Raw genomic sequence first — 22856 nt, 5'->3', positions numbered from 1 at the left:
GCACGTGCTCTTCCAGGACATTTGCACATGATTTCAGAACAACCCCTCAATATAAAGATTCAATCTTCCATGTGACCACTAAAGTCAGAGGTCAGAAAAGCTGGCAGCAGTTTTACTCCAGGACAGGAAGGCAGAGCTAACATCACAGCAAGCTCTGGAGTCTGAAACACCAGCTCACATACCATCAGTAAAGCACATATTCTAACTTGGAGTGGAAGCCTCAAGGAACAAAAAGGCAACTAAAAATATATCTGTTTTATTTACCAGTTTTCTAAAAAGCAAAGTCATAAAAATTAGTCACAAGTGGCAAAACCAAAATATATTGCACAGTGTACAGAAAACATTGTTGACATGTTGACAAAGTGTCATCACAAATAAATCATCTTACAACAGTTTGGAAAAATTACAGCTTCAGAATCTTATCTATAAATGGAGGCATGTAGATTTAAAGTTACAGGAAAATATTTTAATACCACCCTGTAAATGCAAACACTTTAAGGATGCAAGATTAAGTCCATAAGTAAGCACATCCACAAAATGCTCTAAATATACTTTTCTCTTCCTTTCACTAAGTTATGGTTACAAGATGGTCATTGAAAAAAAATAATAAAAGAAATGAGGACAAATAAAAAAAGACATGGGGGAAAAAAGCATGCTAAAGCAAAGAAGTTTAAAGTGGCTGAGAAGTCTTTGAAAATTATTTGTATAATGATGATGCACTCCTTTTATATAAAGCTTTTATTTTTCCCAAACTCTGGTCCATGTTTGTGTCTCCATGTAAAATGAAATATATTCACTATGCTGGTCTAGCTGCACTGTTCCATTGATGATGAGAACATTTAATACATCGGACGTGAACACCAACACTGGAAAATTTCTCATTCACTTTGTATTTACAAATATTTACCTTTGACCTTGCTGAACTGTTAAAGACAGGCATCAGATCTTGCTGGGTAGTGCTTCCCACTACATTAAAATTGTGATTCTGCTTGTTTCACAAGCTGACACACTTTGCTGCCTGCAGAACCTGTCTCCAGTGCAATTTTCCAATTAATAACTAATTACTTGAAACAAATTATTTCTTCTGCTAAGTGAATACCAGTCACTCTTGCATGTTTTTGGTGCCAGATCTAACTTCACATCCTCCCTGTACAGAAAGAGAAATATTTGTATAGAATGAAAAGAACCTTAAATTTCAGTGAATAGAAATGTTATCCTACTAAAAAAAGAAAATGCTTCCCATGAAAAATATTTTAAGACAAACATATTGAAGTTAATTGAATTAACTTTCGTCGTTTCCCACCCCAAGGCTTAGAGCTGACATCTGGTAATACAGCAACTAACCTGCTTCAAAGGACTAAATCAGTCCTTTAACTAACCAACACATTACCAGCTGTCTCTCATGTTCTCTTCCCACATCCAACAGACACAAACAGCACAGGAACATAAAGCACATTCAAGTCAATACAATCTCAGAGGCATCAAAATGAAATCTCTGACAGCAAAGGATTCCAGCCACGCTAAATTTGAGATTATGGAAATCAAATAGAGTCAGTCAACACTATTCTCAAAATCACTTCTTTTTTATAAGAACTATCTTCAAATGACAAGACACATCTAATTCTCTCTTGCCACATACAAATTTGATGTTTGTTTAGCCACATTGGAAAAACTGATGGCCAACCTCCTGACAGAACAAGTCAGCAATAAAGGCTGAAGTTACCCCAAAGTCTGTCTAACACCACTGGAGCATGGCCAGTCATCCTCCATGGTCTTAAGTTTTTAAAATCTTTAAGCATAAGGATTTCTTGAGTAAAAATTTCTCAGAAATTATGCTTCAAGGTAATAAACAGTTCATAGTTTTGCAGTGTCCATTTACATAAAAGGCTACAAAGTTGTCTGCAGTCCTCTGTACTTACACATCAACATGAATTTAATACCAGACCATCTTATAAAACAAGCTCAACATTCCTCTCAGACAAAAGAAGCTCCTACATTCAAAACTACAGGAGACAACCAAAGAGGATGGGATCAAGTGGTATGAGAAGGGCAAGTGTGAACTGATTTCCTTGAAGGTTATTTCTTCTACTATGCTGGACCACTTCAAATATTGAGAACAATGCTAAAGAGCCACTAAGCAGAACTGCTCAACCATTGATAATGCTGAACCACCACCAAAAGGAGATCTGGAGAACCGTATGTACGTGAGGAGATTTCCAGCACTTCTTAACCCACTCCACAAAAAACAGTAGGCATCAATGAAAGTTTCTATAGTTTATAAAGAAATACTTGAGGCATGTAAGTGCAAAATGAGTCTTTTAAAGAAAAGCTATACCATCTTCAACAATGTCCTTACTGGGAAGAGATTGCCACCATTTAAAAAGAGATTCATTCACAAATGACTCTTCTAGAGCAAGAAAAACACATTTGCTTTTATGAACTGCATTCATCCAGCTGGATAAAAAGATTAAAACCTTTGTGGATCCTTCACTGTCGTTTTGAAGCAGTTTTCAAAACAACAGGCTCAAAGGCTATGTTTGTTCTTCACTGACTTGATTCAGGGAAACCAAGTTGTTTTCTCCACTATCTTCAATCATTTCATTAAGGTCCATTTCATGGATTTCTTCATCATATGATGTATAAAAATTGCTCTGTATATTGTCCTCACAAAAAATACATTCCTAAAAAGAAAAAAAAAGAATAGAAGCACTCGTAAGTAAAATGAATAAAAGCTTTTCCAGTCCACCTGCATGCAATCCTTGATTGCAAGAGAACCTTTCCACCTGTGCTGTAGCTACCAGATGTATTTTACTCCACAACTTTTCCACACACCATGATTTTATAAAGTGCAATAAATCAATGCAAGTACTTGAGAACACTACTGGAGGCAGCTGTGCCACAGATCACAAGGTGGCTGCTGGTAGGATCAGTGCTGCAGTGACATTAACACCACGACTAGGATTCCACTGCAATTCCTTCACACTGACTTTTGAAACACTCATGTGCCAACAGAGCCTTTCTGTTTGACAGCATTTGCACAAAAAAGGCCACAAATGACAGAATGCTTAGGGAAAAGAAAATGCAATCAGGTATTTGTGTGTGAATAAGTAAAATACACAGACAACAAATAAAATTGCATGGATGCTTTGTTCTTTTGGGGTTTTTTTCTCCTTTAAAGCCATTAAACTACTTAGAGGAATCATAATCCTGAGTGAGAAGTCTGATAGAAAAAAGGGTCAGTATATTGCCATTCATTTTGTACTCTGAAAACAATGGGCATCCATTTCTGCACATAAAGTAGAGATTTTTATTTAGTGAAAACAGTGGGCATCCATTTCTGCACATAAAGTAGAGATTTTTAGGTAGTGAAGTTTCTGCTGTGTTGCTGAAGCATTTCAAACAGAGACACAGAAATTCAGAAAGAGGAAGGAAATTTCTTGTAGTGTATTCACCAGTACTTTAATTTTCTCCATTGCAAAGGAGATTTATGCTAAATTGAATCAAGCTAGAAACCACTGCATGGAAGTTTGAATTTCTTTTTCTTCCTATGCATAATTGACCAAGCTTTCATAGCAACAGGAAAGGAAGAGTCTAACATAGGCAGCTAATAATTTAAGCACTATAATACATGCAAAAGCAATTAACCCACTAAACTTACAGAATTAGCAACAGTTTTTGGCAGTCCACCTTGCTGGATCCATGGATGAACTTCAATAAGCTCTCTTTTTTGTTCTTCTGTAAATTTTGGCTGTAGTTTCTGCATTTGCTTTAATTTCTGCTTATCTTCCTTTAAAACTGTTTCCAAATCCCTAAAATAAAATGTATTTAGAAATGGAGCTTCATCAGTTTCTGGGCTTCATGCCTACGTGAGGTTACACAGTTGAACACTAACATTTTTAAAGACTATTTTTGTTCCAGAACGTTATGCTTAGAAATCTTCTATTGGAAGGAAATGAAATGTGATTACTCCAGCTGCTCTCTGCATTTGCAGCCATCTCTGCTGGCTCCCTGTCTTTTTAAATCCCATCAGTGAGAACAGTTTTCTTAGAGCAATTCAGGCAGCACCAGTGAAACCAGTGAAACCAGCAAGGCTCCAGTTTCCCCCTGCTGCTGCTGCAGGGCCAAGCCCCCTGTAGTCTGCCCAAAGCAGACACTCAGTGCACAGGAGATACAGCAGGAGTAGCAAGATGTGTTAAAGAAGGTCACCAAGAATGAACTAAACTTTAGAAAACAGCTCTGTTTCAGCAGCCAGAATTCCCCCTCCCTCCCAATGCCCCACCTCCACTCAAACCTACAAAAACCCATCCCACAGCAACATCTACGAGCTGTACCCCTCTATAAAAGACAACATTAGAAAGCAAGCTCCAAGAAACCCAAAATAATTTCTTTTCTTTACAGGATACCTAAGAGCAGGTTGGATTTACACTTCACTTCACTCTGACAATGAGCTTTACACTTCTTACCAAAATCTCCTGCTCTTTGGGAGGCTTTGCTGCTTTTATGGGCTACTGGAATTCCCACCTATGGCTGTCAACACTTCAGATTACAAAAACTGAGAAATGTCACAGTATCTTTAAAACTAGAAAAAAGACCCCCACTAAAGTTCTTACAATGTATTCTTTACTTTCCCCATCATGCCTGTGCTTCTGTATTTTGAAAGCTTCTTTACCTGCCCTTTCAAAGGCTTGTCTTTACTGAAACATCCACTCCTTCTCAGAACACCTTTCACTGCTCCCAAGAAATATAAACAAGCAGGTTGAAAAAAATAATCCATACTTGTCACCCCTTCTTCCCCTATATCTGCTCTTTGCTACTCAAGTATTGAGTTATTTATTTTTTAAAGTGAGTTTATTTTATGAGAAGCCTTTTGATTTTTACCTTCTACTTCCCTGTCCTAATTTATGGAGTAGAATGAACATATGGAAGTTAACAACTCAGAAAAAATATCCCCAAGTCCAAGAGCAGCATTCCAGTGAATGTGGCATCTCAAGGACAAGAGCCAAGGACTGGAGATCTTCCAGGCCAGACCATGCCTAGATCTCAGCCCATTCACCAGGGCTTTCTGGGCAAGTAGTAACAGATCACTAACTATGGAACAGCTTCCAAAAAATACACACAGTTCATTTCAGCTCAGGAAATTGACCTAAAAATACAGCTAAACCTAATTAAACAATTTCTCCTTCTTGAGAAGTTCTTGTGCAGCATGCAAAACATATAAAGGAAGCAAGAATTTTTCTTGGCACTGAGCTGAACATTAAAACCAGCTTGTTTCTGCAGAGACAGAGATTCCTATACATCTTTCCTCCTGAACATTCTGCTCCCCTAAACACAGGATGTGTGAGGGGCTGTGCCAGAGGCATTACCTGGAGGGGATCTGGTAAGTCATCATCACTGTGTCATCTGTGTTGGCCATCAGCAGCCAGATGGGATCCTGGAGCACATACTTGATGAAGTGCTCACTTTCCTCCATTTCTGTCTTCATTTTGGTTTTATGGTGATTCTCTGAGGAATCAATGCTGCCAAAGTATTTGCTGGTGTGACTAGTTTCACTGCTACCTGTAAGCACAGATTTAACATTCCATTATAAATTGTCCAATACTTGGATTATCTGAATGTTTTTGAGTGCAGAGAAGATTAAAGAAAACTGAATGTATAAATACAACCACTATTCTACTTTTTTTTTTAAACAGAGGAAACTTCCACCTTTGAGTAACTGCATTAATCTTCTAAAAGCTCAAATTCTTAAGTAAAGTCTCCATTAATTTTCAACAGAATAATTAGCTCACTTTAATTTGAAAGTTTTAAATGAACAGGAAGGAGGATGGTCTTTTTATTATTCCTTTAGACCTGTATAATATCTTAATGCCTGTTTTACACCCACTTAGAAAAGGTTCTCTGCTGTAAATCAAGCACAATAGAAAAACATTTCTGTAACGCAATAAGAAAGAAATCAAGAATAAACTATGCACCAAGGAGTAAAGATAAAGCTTTTCACTTGCTGCTCACGGTGTCTGCAATACCTCCACCTGCTCTGCAGTGCCAGGAGGGCTCTGGCTGCCTGAGTTACCTGTTCTGCTCCCTGACATGCCACAGCCATTGGACCCAGAGCCCAGGGACTCAGCAGCTGCAGACACACCACTCCCTGAAGAGGCTGAGCCAGTCCCTGAACATGCATCCTCCTGCAGTAAAATGTCAAGCAGGACACTGGACATGGAGAGCTCATCGCTGTTTTGAGCATCCATTGGAGATTCAGCCTAGTGAAAAGGAGAAAAAATCAAACTAAAAAACCCAAACACGAAAAAACAAAGCTATTTATTACTAAATGTAATAGCTTTGTTACTTTAAATTAATAATTTTTCAGAAATTATGCTTCAAGGTAATAAACAGCTCACAGTTTTGCAGTGTCCATTTAAATAAAAGGTTATAAAGTTGTCAGCAGTTCTCTATACTTACACATCAACATGTACATTAACCCAAGACCATCTTACAAAATGGGCCCAACATTTCTCTTAGAAAAAAAAAATTCCTCCATTCAAAACTAGAGGAGACAAAGAGGATGGGATCAACTGGTATGAGAAGGGGATATGAGACAGGCTTTATTTATGAATGCATTTATTACTGAATGTAATAGCTGTATTACTAGTCATGTGAATGACTAGTAATAAATCCATTTCACTCCATATTCTAATGTTTACATGGTTATTCAAAGACAGTCACCAATAACAAATGCCAAGGAAATATGAATGGACTGACAGGCAGACAGGGGGTCCTTCAGTAAGATCAACTGAAATTATCTTCAAAAAATTAATAATATAGTTTCATAAGAAAGCAAGAAACATATTTCCTGTTCACTGCTGGCAGCACCTATTGTCCTGGACAAGTCAGATTTTACCCAAGCCACTCACAACATACTAGCAATTGCTCCTACTGTAATCTACCTCAAAGGATTTGCAGCAGCATCCTCTGTTGGTTGGGATGTTCCATCTCCTTGACATGAGAAGGAAGAGTAGCACTGAGAGTAGTAAGAAAATGTTCCCAGGTGCTTCCCAGGGAAGATCACTTATTTGTTTATTTTTAAGGGAAGAAGCATTAACTACACTAATTTTTAACTGAATCAAAACTTGACTGCAAATCAGTTTCAAGAGTCAGTATTAGCAATTAAGGCTGACAGAACTTAGCAAAACATGTAATAATGGAAAGAACTGAATTTACCCTGAACACATTCCTGAATAATGGAAGGAGGCAGCCAAAAAAAAAAAAATAGGATGCTGCTCCATCCCATCAGCATTTAGAACGATACTCTATGGTTCTTTAGCAAGCAAAAATAATAGTTTACATATTTCTACCATGGAAACCTTTACAGACACATTACTTCAGCTCAATTTATTTGTTAGACTGATTTATCAAGCTGAAATGAGCCAGAAAATAACAAAACCCCTGAAGTTACCAAATAGTTCAGCATAGTTTTAGGGCAACAAATAAAAGAAAAATGAAGTTATGGTCTGCAAGAAATGATGAATTCTTCATTAACTTCGGTTGTTTGTTTGTAAACACAGATGTGGTTTTAATTTAAATCAGCTTCTTTCAGACCACTTACAGATTGTTTTTCCCAAGCACACAAATTCACTAGCACAAAAGTTTTTGCTAAAAATAAAATGCTAGTTTATTTCAGTGGTTTTCAATGGGCTTATCCATATTCTTATTTTCTTCAATGAAATGGAACAAAACTCTCCCAGGGTATATTTCCAAGCTTCCTAGGGTAACTTTAGAAGAATGATGAGGTAGATTTAATGTTTAAAGGTTGAGGCTATTCTAATGTTTGGACTTCACATTTTGTCCAGTTTGCTGAAGTTTGAATTTACCAACTACAATTGTGAGTCCAGCTCCAGGCATTACATAGCTTCTGTCTATTGTTAGCAAGTTGCCCTGGAAGAGAAAGGACTGGAAATGGTGCAGCAGAGCCAGGAGAGGGGGGTGTGACCCAGACTTACAGGTAGGGATTCCTTCCCACTGCCGTTGTCCGCTGTGCTGATGTTGCCCATGGCTGCCTCCTCAGGCAGAGCTCCGTGCAGCCCCGCAGCAGCCCCGCTCTCTGCAGTTTTGGTGGTTTCTTCCAGCTGCAGGAGGTTGAGAGGAGAGCTGCACCTGGACTGGAAGAGGGGAGGTGAAGCCTGGTCCTGAGGAGCCGGCGACTGCGGAGTGCAGGAACGGGAGGGGTCGTTGCGGGGCTCGGCCCCGGGAGCCCTCTCGGGCTCTGCCGGGGGGTTGTACTGGAATGGCTGTGCTGGGAAAAACGCCTGCTGGGGGAAGGGGCTGCCTGTGGCAAAGGGGGGCTGTGGTGGGAACACCGTCTGTGAGGAGAAGGTGGGATGGGCAGGGAAGTTGGGCTGGCTGGGGTAAAGCGTTTGAGGTAAGTTATTGTTCATCTCCGGGTACACGTAGTTGGGGAGCACGAGAGCCACCACGGGGGTCATGAAGGGTGCAGAGAACTGGGATGGCCCCACAGGGCAAGTGTTTGCAGAGTCTGGCAAGTGACTGAACCCAGAGAGTGAGGTCTCAGGAGCCGGTGGCACCGTCCCTGCTGCTGGGAAAACAGGAAGGGAATAGGCAGGCATGACAGTGGGGAAGGACACTGCTGAGTAGCTGGCTTGGGACGTCTCTGACGGTGACCAGGCTGTGGCATTTAACCCTTGCAGGGGGAAGCGGTGGGGGAATTTAGCCCCAGAAGTTGTGCTGTCTGAGGATTCCTGTGGTTTGATGCGCTTCGATTTCCTGTTCTTTCCACTCTTCTTCCAAGGCTGATCCATTCCAGACGTGGCGTTTCTTTGTCCACGGCCACCTGCAAAAGGAAAAGTTGTAAGGAAGGTTATAAGAATACAGCTATACAGGACCTCTAGAACTATTTAAATTAAAAAATTAAGATAAAAATCTGAAAAAATGCTTAGCAGTGTCTGACTTCTGTTCCAAGTCAAGTCAAGACCAAAATGAGAACAAAGACAGATCATATCAAGCACTCCTGGAAATGCCATCCAGAGCTCCTAGGCCTAAGAAACAAAACAATCTCACCACTACTGCTAGTCTGTGCCATTTCCATCCTGCTGATCACATTATTACCTTAAAGGCAACAATTATCAGATTGTCTCACCAATTACACAACAGTGGAATGGGGAAAACTGGAAAACAAAGGAGCTGAAAACAAAACAAAACCACAAATCTGAACAAAAGACAGATGGCAAGACGGAAGGAAAGGAAAAGCAAGGGAATACAAGCACAGATAAAGTAAAGCAAACATTCAAAGAAGGATTTTTTGGTCCCTTGAGAGTAGATGCATGACGGTAATAGTATAGAGAATAGACAAAAATAAAAGTATTAGTTACTAAAATGCCCATTGTAACACTAAAAGCAATATTCCGCTTTAATCTTTTAGCAAGATTTGCCAGAAAATTTTTCTGTGGGTTTTGAAAATAGCATGCAACTGTCACTGTTCACACTGGCCCCACAAAACCACTAAAACCAGAAATGCCCTCCCAACAGGATTTACTTTCTATATAAATACAAGTTTTGGTGAAAACTATCGCCATACCACGCTCAGCAGGCCGTCCTTTTGGTTTATCTTGTAAGTAGTAATTGCAGTGTGATTGAAAAATATTAAATCTCTTTATTTCTTTGAATTTGTTCAAGAAGCTCTGCTCCTCTTTTTGTGTATGCACTGCAAGCACTTCCTTTGTAAGTCCCAGTTTTTTAAAAGGCTCCTTCTCTTGATTTATGTGTGCAGAGCTGGAGGGAGGGGCAAGAAGTTGGCCATCTATGATTTCTGCTCCACTTGGACCATCTTCTATCATTTCTACAGGAACAGAAGGCAAAATACTCAAGATGAAGCAAAGAAAACCCTGTACATGCATTTTTAAGCTATTACAATTCTGTAATAATTTTGCTGCAAGTTTAAGATTACACATTCCATCCCTATTTATTCCATTTCCTAAGGCCACCTCAGCTGGAAGAAAATATAAGTCATGAGCAGACATCAGCTGTTCACATGTCTGAAATCTGAACTTGCTAGCACTTGCCATCTTGAAGAAAAAATATTATCAAAATCCTACCTAATTCAGGTTGTGTTTTTTTGTCTCCAACATGAACAATGGTGCTGCTGTAGCTGCACTGACTGGTGAGGGACACAACACTTTCAGGCTTGCCAGGTAAAGCCAGAGATGTTAAGTGAGCACCAACCACTGGGGGACCACTCGATTTACCAGATGCCTTCAATACAGCAGGATCTGTTAAAAGAAATAAAGTTGCAGCTTACTGAACATAAACAAGAGCAAATTCAAGTTACATGCTGCTAGGGCTGCAGAACAGTAAAGGCCAAAGTGTGCTTGACAAGACAAAAAAGTGAACTTTATACATTCCAGGAATAGAATGACTGTGGAGCAACAAATGCAATCCTCTAAGCCCATACACAGGCAAACCAAACCTTTTTCAATAAGGGATATTTTCCTCTTTTTCTGGTCTTCACTCTTCTTTCATGGCATAATTTTGGAAGAAATTTTCTAGCCTCTTCCAGCCCAAGAGTAAGTTGCCCCCAGCTCCCACAGTGCTGTACACTGATTTCTTTCATTAGATGGTTACTGTAAGAGCTTTGTTTTGAGCACCCAGCTATTTAAAATTCTCTCCCCTGAAAGCTACACAGTAATCCAGCAGAGGTCAGAGCAGTGCCTCACAAAACAGCATTAAAACATTCCTGCTCTCACAGGAATACTTCCATAACACATATTTAAGATCTAAAGTTTGCCTTTTTCCTGCCTGGTGACTTCATCTGTCTCAGACATCAGTGCAGCAAAGAGCTGGTGACCCACATCATCTCCTGCCAACCAGAACCACAGAGACTCCAAATTACAGCATTTCAATCCCTGCTGTAGGACTCTGTTCCTGCTCTACTGATACCTTCTAATTTGATTCTAAAAGCTGCTTTAGAACTTCTTTTTGAAGCTCATCAAATAGCCAAGATCATTCCCACAACCAATTTTTGAGAAACTCCACTGCACATTCTCCCTTCAGCCTCATGTAAGGACAAGGTAGAATGAGCAAATCTCTCATTTGCATGCAGTTCTTTACCAGTCTCACAGTCCTTGGCCTAACCAGTTACAAATCTTCACTTAGCTCCCCATCCAGACAAGGGACTATGTCAAATGCTACATCTAAGGCCTAAAAAATTCACTGAATGTTTCTGTCTGCAGCAGACTTTTTAGACAGCTTGCCTCAGTAATCCCCAGCTTTTTTGTCTTCATGGATGAACATGGGGTTCTAACATCTTAAAAAATACAGAACAGTCCAATGCTGCATTTTACCTTCTCTTGTTCCTTTTTCTTAAGCAGAAAACTAAGCTGCATATTTTTGTTGCATTTAATTAGCTGCTAGGTTCTTCAGCTGATTGTTCTTACAAGACCTGTGAAATAAACTTCCTACATTTGATAATGATTCAAGTCCTGAGCCTCAAAATCCTACTGCATTTTGCACAGTTCAAATTAGTTTATTGCATCTACAATCCAGATATGCTATGCATCAACTACTCAGTATTTTAATTGTAAGGAAGATATTAATGATAGAAGTTAAATCACCCACATCAAACACTGAGAAAGAAGCTATGAGGTCATGCCTAAGATACACCTGTCATTATTCTGCAAAGAAATAGCATCCAACTGCCTGCCAGCAAAACTCAGCTATGAAAAAAGCTGGGATGTAGAGTTACCTCCCAATGGCTGGATAGAATTATCAGCTGCTTTTTGTTCATGAACTCCAGAACTCAGTGATGCAACACTTGTTGAAGGCTCACATTTTCTTTTTGCTGTACCAGGCACATTACAACTCTCCAAGTACCTAAAATACAAAGATTTAGCAATATTAGACATACTAGTCCTGTGTCCAGAGGTCAAGAGTAATTTACTCACAGGTTGCTGACCTGATGACACTGTCCAAACAGCTGATCTGCTGATAGGAATACACAGGTTGTTCTTTCCAAGCCAGCTCTTCAGTGGTCACATTTTTTGGAGCAACTGTTCCTGAAGTATCCTTTCCCCCTACACCTTTCACCTGGCCACCAGCAGTATTCTGTTTTTCTGTGGAAAGAGATACTGCTATTATGCAATTAAGACATTCAATCTTTACCAACTCCCCTAAAAGCAACAGTAGTAAAGGTCTTTCATTTCTACATGTTTAGCAGGTCACAAATTAACCACTGTAGTGCACCAATAAATGAATAGTATGTAAACATTTTCCTGTCCTTATGGGTGCTTGGAGTTATAAAGTTTAATTAGATCCAAAGGGAATAGACACTATGGCTGTAAGAGAATATATATCATTTGGGTTGAAACCCACTCAGGATGAGTTCAACTCTAACTTAAATCATTTCAAGACAACAGCTTTAGGCCATGCTTTAACTGTGTTACACCACTATTGATTCAATGCAGCCACACTATTTTCCTGGGCACAGCAGAGAGACACAGGAAAATAAAATCTGAACTGATAAAATGCTGCCTTTATGCATTGAATAGAGCTCAACTAGAAAACAGTCCTGCTGCCATATTACCCAAAGCACCAGCACAAGAGACTAGGAACTGCTCATGTCTTACCTGCCAAAGACTCTTTCTTGTAGTCCAGTCTGGCTTTACTGTCAGTGAAAATATGCTGTCCTTTACTCTTGACCTTGCGGGCATATTGACAAACCTCCTGGAAGCAGTTTGGGAAGAACAGTTATTTCAAAATTCTGACATAAAACATTACACATAGTGACTCCTCAGTAGACTAAATCTAACCTCAGGTAATCTCTAGCTTGCAATTACCTTGATCACAGGAGAAATATGTATATCTACAATTTTATTGTGCAGCTGCAGAAATTTGGAATTGGAAAGAGAAGAAATTTAAAGTACGTTTCCTGCAAACAATTACTCTGTATTTATTTTAATCTGTTTGAATTACTTAGATAGGAAAACAGAAACTACCCATTACAAAGATGACTTCAGGAAAAAACCAAACCTATCACTTGGTAAAAAAACTAGAAGTCTAACCAAGCACTGACAGGATGTTACAGAACTGGACTGTAACATCCACAGTGATGTATTTCCACAGCCTTCACTGTCTGTGGAAATAGTGAAGGAATGCCAGGCATCTATTTCCCTGTTAAATAAGAAATCCTGAGACTTCATCTGCTTACTCCAGCAGTGTTTAAGAACTGAAAGCCAGGAAAATGACCACCTTGGCAAGAGCAGGAGTCTGCAGTCTGATCACAGAGGCACAAATCAGATTTGGGAGAATTAGCCTACAAGCAATACATCTGATCAAGGAAAATTTTTGGCTTTCAGAATTAAACACAAAGTAAAATTCTAAGCACAAACTAGAAAATTGGTTTATTCCATTCAGTTTATTTCATTCTATATAAATGCTGTATTTTTGCAACATTGAAAGCAATCAGGGTCAAGCTATCCCTTGGTTCTACAGGTATTACTGCATTTAATCTTCTTACTTTCCTTTGGGAAAACAGTAATTACAGACTTTCCCCTCCCAAAAGAAACTGCTTTCACATTTCTGGCTGGTTTTCCAAGAAACACAGCATATAACATGTAACAGACAATAGATTAAGTGAACACACTGTACAGGTTTAAATTCTCTATAACACTGACTTTCATGTCTATCACTGTGCTTCAGTACCCTGAGGCTTCACCTACACCAGAAATGCTTATTCCCTCAGACAAAAGGGTTTTTCTGTATTAAACAAAAAAAGAAAGATGGCTTTTTCTTTATCCTTTCTCTTATTTCTGATTTGAAAACATTATTCTAAAAGTTAAAAATCCCCACTTAGTTTGTTTTGTGCCAAATACTTGAATGAGAAAAATCAAAAACCTACTGGTTTATCCTTATGAGTGTCTTCATTATTGTTTCCTGTGCTGTCACTGGAGGATGCCACACTCATCAGGTGCTCATGTGAACCATTGCTGCCCAGACTCCCATAGCCACTGGATCCACTGTTGTGCACAGGCTGTTAAAACAACATAAAAATATATATATGTATGTATGTATGTATTGTATGCATGTATACACACACCCCCCTCAGGACATCAGTAATTCCATGTCAGGAAAAGAGATTTTATTTTATGCTGGGTTTTTTGTTGCTTGGGGATTTTTTGGGTTGGTTTCTTTTTCTGGGGTTTTTTGGGTTTTTTGGTTGGGCTTTTTTTTTTTGTTGTTGCTGTTGTTTTTTGAGGGTTTTTTTGGTCTTCTTTTGTTTGTTTGTCTGGAAGACTCCATAACTGCATGAAATTCTTAAGATATCAACTGGAGCTTTACCACACTTCAGTAAGTCTTGTGTGGCAATGATGAGTGTGAGGAATTCCCAGGATTGTGGCCAACAACTCCATAGAGCAGGAGCAGCTAAAGGCAATGTGACACCAAGACCAAGAGGCTCTGGCAGCAGGATGTGGGCAGGGGAGGAGCAGGGGAGGAGCAGGGAAGGAGCAGAGCCCTGCAGTACCTGCAGGAGGAGCCGGTAGATCTGCTCTGTGATCTCCTGAACGCTGGGGTGCAGGATCCTGTCCTCTGTGTAGTTGGGAGCAGCAAAGACATCTTCATTTAAGGGACCCCTGCACAAACCAAACATACACCAGCTCACTGCAAATGCAAATGTTTCAACCACAGAGACCAGTTTCAATTTACCACCTACATATCCTACACAGAATTTAATGCTTATTCTGTTCCCTCATCTTAAGGATCTCTACATAAACTTGAGGGAAGGGAAAACAAAACCATCCTGACTTACGTCCTAACTTTGTGTCTCCCAATAATAAATGAAACTTTTCGACTCCAAGGGTTGATGAAACTGGACCAGCTGGTGTCCATGGTGATGTAATCTCCATTCCTAGTGCAAAACCTGATTGGTGAATAGTCAAAAGGCTGCCCTCCATACTGAAGAACTGCAATGAAGGATTCAAACAGAAATTTCAGATTAATGTTTGCACAATTCCACGTAACAATTCAGGATTTTACAATGAACTGCACATTCATGGAGGGAATGGACATTCAATGGACTTCCTCTTTATGGAGGAAGATGACACTTGAGGGAACAAATACTGGGTACATTGATACATTTAGAAATACTGAGCTACCAGAATAAGCAGAACTTCATAATTTACTGGACTATGGTTGTGAAAATCACCTTTAGAATACAACAAACTAAAGCAGGCTGAAGAAGTGGCTTTAGAAACTTTGCCAGAATGGCTCTTATTTTCTTCTCCATGAAATAAGAAAGAGTATCATGTAAGATATGACAACTTCTATCACATCATTCTCATACTTTTTTTTATACTTTTTCATTAATTTAATATATTTCATACTTTTATAAATGAAACATTCATTTATAGTCAATTTGTTTACAACAGATATATATGCTTCTTAGAAAGTACAAAACAGAGTGATTTCTCACTTTCATGGATTTGCATTAAGAATCAAGTTGTGCAGTAAAAGATTCAGTATTTACTCGTGGAAAAAAATCAAAGTCACAATTAAGTTTCTCCTACTACTAGATGAGGTCTTTGTAGATTTATAAATAAGCTAAAGAAAAAAATTTGTATTTCTACATAGTAAGAGGTCACATACTTTTTTTGTGAATTGCTAGCATTAAGGGTCTGTCATTTGGGTGAAGATGCACCAAGACTGGTGTTCCTATTAAATCCTGAGGTAGGTATCCCAACAGAGGTACTGCTCTGGAGAAAGACAGACAAAGAAAACATAATAAAAATCAAGTAGAAGAAATGTACATTTCAATGTTTGAAATGTTTTCATTTTAAGCTTTCTTTGCTGCTTTTCCTGTGAAGAGAATGAATAATTTTAAGTTTACATTTGGTGAAAAAAAGCAGTGCCAAGTTAACACCAGTCATACACTTAGGGCAAGGGAGGCTTTGTTTGTTTGTGGGGTGGTGGTTAGACCAAATCAACGAGTCTGCTACAGCAGTTCTGTCTTTTCTTTGCTGCCTAACTTCAGAGGATATATGCTTACCCCAATTTTAAAAGAGCATTAATGAAGTTTAATCTTGTAAAACTCTCATGAAGGTAAATAGTACCCCAATCCCTTGGCAGGGAGCCAAGGCTAAGGATCACAGGATTACCACAGCTGAACTAGCACCAGGGGAGCTGACCAGCACTCAAGACAACTTTCTCACAGGCAGGTGAAGAGTTCAGCTCGGAGGAGCTGCAAGGGAGCAAGCTTATTAACTAGAGAATTAAAAGCAATGGTACTGAATTCCTGCACGTTATCCATGACCACTTCCAGTGATGTGAAAAAACTAATTTATGTGACAAAACAATTTTTATTGATCACTTCAAGCATTTGCATTAAGGATAAAGAGTGAAAGTTCACAAATACCACTCTGCACCTTACCCTGAAGGTTAACCACTGAAAATGTGCTTTGGAGAAAAACCAATGTACTAAGTCAACTCTACTCAGTGATGCTGAAGTTGCCAGGTGCCAACAAGTCCTCTTGTAAGCTCAAAATGCTGTACATCTTCCCCCAGCCCCACTCAGTGCCAAAGGCCCAGGGGCAGAGAGATATGGGAGTATCTGAACAGCTTTAATGAAGAACTCAGCCCCAGAGCAGCAGACAGGGCATCTGTGTCAGGTAGGAACTCACACGCATTTTGCAGCAAATGCCTTCAACACTGCACTTCCAACAACCCACTGGAATTACATCAGTTCCCCAAAACATCAAACATACCCTTCCAGCAAAGAGACTGAGAGGGGAAAGTGGATAGCTACTAATGCCTTATTATCAAAGCAATTAGTTTAATAATCAGTCTTAAGAGCTTGTAGATGAACTAAAGCAACAGAGCAGAAACTGGCAAGGAACTCATACCAAACCAGATCACTTTGACACATTGACATTTAGAAGTGCTGCCAAGCTCAAAGCACATGAGAAAAGTTGTGCTGCTAGAGGACTTTAAAATCTCAGTCAACTCCAAACAACTTCAGCCAGGGCTTCATCAAATACCACCACAAGAAGGTTTTGTTCAGCATTGCTCCTGTTTGCCACCTGCTTTATGAAAGTCAGGGATCTAGAATGTGAGACTGAGCTGGCCTTGCCTGCTCTGATGAAAAGGAAACTAAAAGATGATCCAGGAGCTTCCCACACTGCTGGAAAGAGGAGTTGCAAAAACAGAGTTAAATTCTCTTGATGGTGCCAGACAATAAAATTACAGGCCATGGTCCCAGACTGGAGTCTGGAAAGCTGGATGCTGAAGTTAGGAAAAGGTTTTTAACAGAGCAGTGCAACACAGGAGGTTTCCCATACAGATTGTGTCATCTCTGCCTCTGAAGGTTTTCAGGCATTATTGAGACAAGGCCACAGCTGACCTTAGCCAGGACTGGGCAAGGTTTCATCTCAAGCAAAAGGATGGAATCAAGACCTCCAGCAGTCCCTTCCAACCAGCCCTTCAGTGCTCCTATAATGCTCTATTTGAGAATGATATCTTGGCATCATTATGATTCCTCATAACGAATAACTCATAACAATTCAGAGGTTAAGTTAATAAATTAATTTTATGAATGCAAATACACGTGTGGCATAAGAATGGCTGATGAGGAGATGCTGCCAAGTTTAGTTTGTGTTTTACAGAATGACATTTAAAGTGTCAAAAAACATGAATAAGAAGTCTCTTTATATTATTGTTGTAAGTTAGACACAAAACTGCTTTAAATTAATTTACAAAGATCATTCCACTGTGAACTACTTACACCCATTAAACACGTGAAGTATCAAATATATTAAGACAAATACATATAGGAATGATCCATTTAATTTCAAGAAAATATCTGTTTTTACAAACATACTCTGTGCAGAGATCGACCTGCAGAGTTCAGACAAATATGCATTCTTCCAACCCATGAACACGTACTGATTACAGAAATTAACTTTATGCAAGTCAAGCAACCATTTCAGGGTTATGTTATGAACAACACTCAGTCAACAGCAGGTGCTCAGTTGCACATTTTAAATATTAAGACTCTGCTTTCGTTAAGAATCGCTTGCTTTGTGTATTCCACCAAACCCTGGAGAGCTCAAGAGTAACAAACTGCATATGCATGTCTTGGTAAACATTTATCAGGCTGCCAATGCTCTCAGGAGTTCAAAAATTAAAAGCAAAATCAACTACACAATCACAAGAACAGAAATAAATGACACAAAGTCCTAATTTCAGACCAAGATGCAATCAGCCCTCACTGGAAGTGTTAGAAAATGGTATTAGAGAACAAGTAGTAACATCAAACCAACAGGAAAGAAGCTTCCATAGGATTCACAAGGAAGGATTTACTGCACTTGCTCCACTCAAGCCCAAGAGTAAGAGCAAGGTTCTCCACTCAGCAATTTTGCCATTTCTGTTAAATGATACTGGAGACCATTGAGCTGTGGATGCACAGAGGAACAGAAGCTTTGCACTGTGCCCTCAGCCTCTCTGCAAAGATAAACCCACTCTGCAGCTGGCTTGAAGCATGTGTGGAAAAGAAGGAGAGAGAAAAATCCATGAAGAAGACAGAACTACAGTGGATTAAGTACTTTTATCAACTTGAGCTGTCTAGAGGGACTGTATAAACCACAGCATGGAAAAAGAGTTTGTCAGCATTACACTGTCTATCCTACAGGAACTCAGCCACAACATCTGAGACAGTTTTACCTGTAGAGAGGCAGAAGTCAAGCAGTGTCCCTTTTACCTTGACTCCACCTTAGTCAACCACCACAATCTCCTTTCCCCAATCCCTCTCTCTTCTGCTGCATTTAAGGATTTTGCCACGAATGAAATATTTTTTAGAAACTAGATTTCCACCCAAAAAATATACCACAGAATCTCAAAACTGTTCATTATACTCCTGCTCTGTCTGAAGACATCCCCCCCATCTCAACTTACAAAGAAAATTTTAGCATTCTTAGAATACTTAAAAAGAAATGAGGAATCTCAGCAGTCAGATGTTACCACTGTAACTAACTTAGTTTTTGCTATGGAGGAAAAATAAAAAAAATCAAACCAAAGCACCATATACAGCCCAAATAACAGAAACTATCATAAAGAAAATAGCAGGGAAAGTGGAAAAGGAAGGGGAAAGGCAGTGTTTTCAACTCAGGAAGAGGTGAATTCTCTTCAAGTCAAGTCCCCAGGGCTCAGGATTGTGTTTAATGTCTTTATCCATGATCTGGCCAAGAGGATGGAAAGCACCCTCCAGTTGCTGACAACAGCAAACTGGGTGAGAGAGTTGATTCTCCCAGGGAATAAGTGACAGGACAAGAGGAAATTACCTCAGGGCAGGTTTAGACTGGCTATTAGGAAACATTTCTTCATGGAAAGAGCTGTCAAGGAACAGGCTGCCCACAGGAGGGATGCAGTCACCATCCCCAGAGGTATTTAAAAATGTGCAGATGAGGCATTTAGGGTCAGGGTTAGTGCTGGACTTGATGATCTTAGAGGTCTTTTGCAATCTAAATGATTGCATGAAAGCTTGGTTTAGAGCTCAGTTCCTAAGTCTTTGTACATACATTAAGATCACAGGTGGCTGTTTTGTTTCTAATTTAGAATGTAAATAGTTACTCTAACCAGCTTTTATGACTGTCAAAGCAATTTGAAGTCTTCAGCCAGTGTAATATGAACCAGTTTTATATACTTTTTTTTTTTAAGAGCTAATGTTGTATTCAAAAGCTGTACCTCTAGTTGTACCTGGGCCAGCAGAGAGCAACAGCAGCATATTTGCTGAATCAAACTTAAAAAACCAAAAAACCCACACCTAAATGTCTCATACAGGTAATAACTGGCAGCACAGGAATTCTTTTGAACATGGGTTCATTGACTGAATTTATGTCCAGAATTTCCCAAGAAGGAAGGAAAGTGGAAGAACAAGTTGTTAGCAGGAATTTAAATACCAGTGTAATGTGTTCTCATGCATAGTGAAAATGGGGGGATGTGCTTTTCTTAGGTCAAACACCCTTCAGTAGTTGCATAATTTTTAACCCTATACAGACACCTTAAATCCTGCAAAGATATGGCATAGGTTGCTCATCAGTAAATTTAAAAATCACTTTTTAAGTTACCTTTCATCTACATCCTGAAACAAACAGGTTGGTGTGTGCGTAGTTGTAAAAATCCTTTTGTCAGGAGGAATTCTGGGTGCTGAGAGAAAAATAAAAGCATATTAGCAACTGGGGGTTTGCATACATAACACTTCAAGCTGCCACTCCAAAATTCTGGCCAAGAGCATACAGGAAAGCAGCAAGGACAGAGAACAGAAACAGTTCTCTTTCACTTTAATAAAGCTTGAACACATCTTACTTTTGGGAAAGCAAGCTGGTCTTTGTGCACTCAAGGATTACCTTCATAACCAGAATGGACTTTTTCTGCAAGCAGCACACAGCAAAGCTGGTCTTCTGCTATTTCTGGATCTTGCACTTTGATAAGGTAGGGAGTCATCCGGAATGGGTGATAGCAAATCTCATTTTCCCGCTCCTTTCCCGCACTAACGGTTAAAGAGAGTTAATTATTTCAACAGATTCATCTTATGCTGAACACAATTTTAATTCATGCATTGTATTTCCCTCATGAGACAAGAACTGCATGTTAGCTACTAAAATAGCAGCCATGATCTTAGCTTGATTTTTTTTTTTTTTTTTTGTGGAAGAGAACCTAATTCTGATGGTATCCTTTGCACAGCAACTTCCATAAAGATTGTGCTGGTCTCTCTACTGCCTGAAACAATATCCACAGCAGCATCACATGGAAGTCTGACAGAAAACCCAGCTCACACAACACATTAGGTTACTTTGTTCTCCTTCAGAGGGATGAATTTACAGGGCTTTTTTATGAAGACTGCTATATCCCCTGAGTTAACACAAAGGTCATATTTTAATCAATATTTATTCCAGTTTAGAGGCAGTGAAGGCTCAATATCTAATAACAGGTGTTTGCTTAACCAGAATGCAAACATAGTAATGAAAACAACCATTTACACAGTGACCAAAGAAGAAGAATCAGTTATAATAAGTTTATAACAGCAGAGCTAAATAAAAGTAAAGCTTTTGAAACCACTGTTAGTTGGACAAAAACTCTCCAGTAACACCAGCAGTACTTCTACAGCACATCCAATGCAACACTCTGGAGCTCTGCATAACATCCAATTCATTTCAAGTTTATTCATACCTCGATAATAAGTATTTATTTACTCCAGAAGTAATTAAATAATTGGATCCACTATTTTTGCTTCAGAAATGCTGCCAGAGAGGCAGTAAGCATCAAGAAATCAAAGTGCACAAGAAAGAACATGAACTAAGTTGCCAGCTTTTCCTAAATAAATTAAAAAACCCCCAAAACTAAAGAGGAGTGATTAGGACAGGAAGAGAAGGAAGAAAAGCAAACCAAAGAATTGTGTCCTCTGTTAACTAGAGGACAAAAGAGACAAGTCAAGTAACCCTTGAGTATCTTGCTAGGGGATCCCTGAGATAAATTTGAGCCATTGGTTTTTCAGAATGAAGGAGAGTGAGGCAGGTGCTGACCAGTTCTATTTACATGACCCAAAGGCTTTCCAGAGCAGGAGGAGATGCTGCACCACCTTCCTTCATGGCACAAAGGTCAATACTCACAGGGATTAACTTCCAAGATGGAACTTCCAGAAATCAGTTCAGTTTTCTCTGTAGCTGCTACAGCTAATCAACTCAAGGGTGTGCATATGTTTTGCTTTACAATCACATTATGAAAAAGCATGAAATGTTCAAACCATATGGTTCTTATAAAAGTCAAATACTTATGTAATGCTTGGTTTCATAACACAACACTAAGCTTTACAATATTGTCTTACCTGATGCGACAGAAAAAAGATTTCTCTTCCATGCAGTCCTGGGTGGAAGACTCTAGAAATATCAAACATATTACATAACAAGTTACAAATTACTAGAAGATGATGATATTTAGAGTAAGAATTTTTCCTTAGATAATACATTTTTTTAAAGTTTAAGTTTTCCCTGAAGTCTCCATATGTGTTGGTTAAACAATGTACATCATAAGCAACTAAACCTGAACATCCCTCAGATTCTGAGGCTGGTGTGTGAATCACAGCTCCTTGTTTATCAAGTCTTTTTCTTAAACATCTCTTAACAGCTCTCCAGTTTGAGCTACTTACTCTTATCAACATTTTCACAGTACTTTCTTTATACCAGTGACCAAAAATGTCTGGTTACCTAGGACCCAGAATATGACCACCAAATGCACTTCCTATCACCCCTGTTCTCTCTTTTTCCTGAAGACTTCTTCTGATGTTTAAAGCTTATTTCCCTCCTTTTCCAGAGCAGCCACACACTGATTCCCAAGGGAAGCTCTGGCATTTCCAAGGCCTCCAGTGCACAATATTCTGGATGTTATACTGTTTGGCAACTAATACATGACAGAGTGTGCACACTCTACTTGCTGCATTTTTTTAAATTTGAAGCTGTACACAAACATAATAAAGCTACAGAAAATGTTTCAAGAAAGCAAACCCAAAAAAACTCCAGCCTAACTGAGTAATTAGGATTATATATAATTTACCACTGACCCTGTTTTGAGCCACAGGTTGCACTGGAGACCTCACAAGGTCCCTTTTGACCTGCTCTATGCATGCATTGCTTAGCACATGTTTATTGCTGATTGTTTTTTCAGATTAAATCTGGTTCACGCCCTGGCTTTACTTTACAGATTTAGTATGCAACAGATTGGAACTTCCAACATTTAGAGCAGACCTTGAATTTCAAGTGTTTAGTTGAAACAGTTGGCAGATATTTCTCAATTACTACCATCTGCAGGTACAT

General features: G+C 39.2%; 1 protein-coding gene across 11 annotated transcripts in view; it reads right to left on the bottom strand.

Annotated features, from left to right (window-relative positions):
* Nucleotides 1–240: 240 nt before the first annotated feature.
* The window catches only part of PER2 (period circadian regulator 2), a 47953-nt gene continuing 25337 nt past the window's right edge, over nucleotides 241–22856 (bottom strand). For all 11 annotated transcript variants that reach the window (XM_059854924.1, XM_059854920.1, XM_059854925.1 and 8 more), the window contains 17 exons: nucleotides 21872–21923; nucleotides 20394–20536; nucleotides 20115–20193; nucleotides 15643–15749; nucleotides 14807–14960; nucleotides 14522–14630; nucleotides 13898–14029; nucleotides 12627–12723; nucleotides 11957–12113; nucleotides 11747–11874; nucleotides 10101–10274; nucleotides 9584–9844; nucleotides 7992–8839; nucleotides 6068–6254; nucleotides 5364–5556; nucleotides 3659–3809; nucleotides 241–2681 (listed from right to left, as the gene is read on the bottom strand). In XM_059854924.1, coding sequence (XP_059710907.1) covers nucleotides 2532–2681; nucleotides 3659–3809; nucleotides 5364–5556; nucleotides 6068–6254; nucleotides 7992–8839; nucleotides 9584–9844; nucleotides 10101–10274; nucleotides 11747–11874; nucleotides 11957–12113; nucleotides 12627–12723; nucleotides 13898–14029; nucleotides 14522–14630; nucleotides 14807–14960; nucleotides 15643–15749; nucleotides 20115–20193; nucleotides 20394–20536; nucleotides 21872–21923 — 3122 coding nt within the window. In that variant the 3' untranslated portion in view covers nucleotides 241–2531. The remainder of the gene's footprint in view (nucleotides 2682–3658; nucleotides 3810–5363; nucleotides 5557–6067; nucleotides 6255–7991; nucleotides 8840–9583; nucleotides 9845–10100; nucleotides 10275–11746; nucleotides 11875–11956; nucleotides 12114–12626; nucleotides 12724–13897; nucleotides 14030–14521; nucleotides 14631–14806; nucleotides 14961–15642; nucleotides 15750–20114; nucleotides 20194–20393; nucleotides 20537–21871; nucleotides 21924–22856) is intronic.

The sequence above is a fragment of the Haemorhous mexicanus genome, chromosome 10 (genome assembly GCF_027477595.1).
Source record: "Haemorhous mexicanus isolate bHaeMex1 chromosome 10, bHaeMex1.pri, whole genome shotgun sequence".
Lineage (NCBI taxonomy): Eukaryota > Metazoa > Chordata > Aves > Passeriformes > Fringillidae > Haemorhous > Haemorhous mexicanus.
Note: the sequence above shows the minus strand (reverse complement) of the source record. Positions and strands in the feature narration are given on the sequence as shown.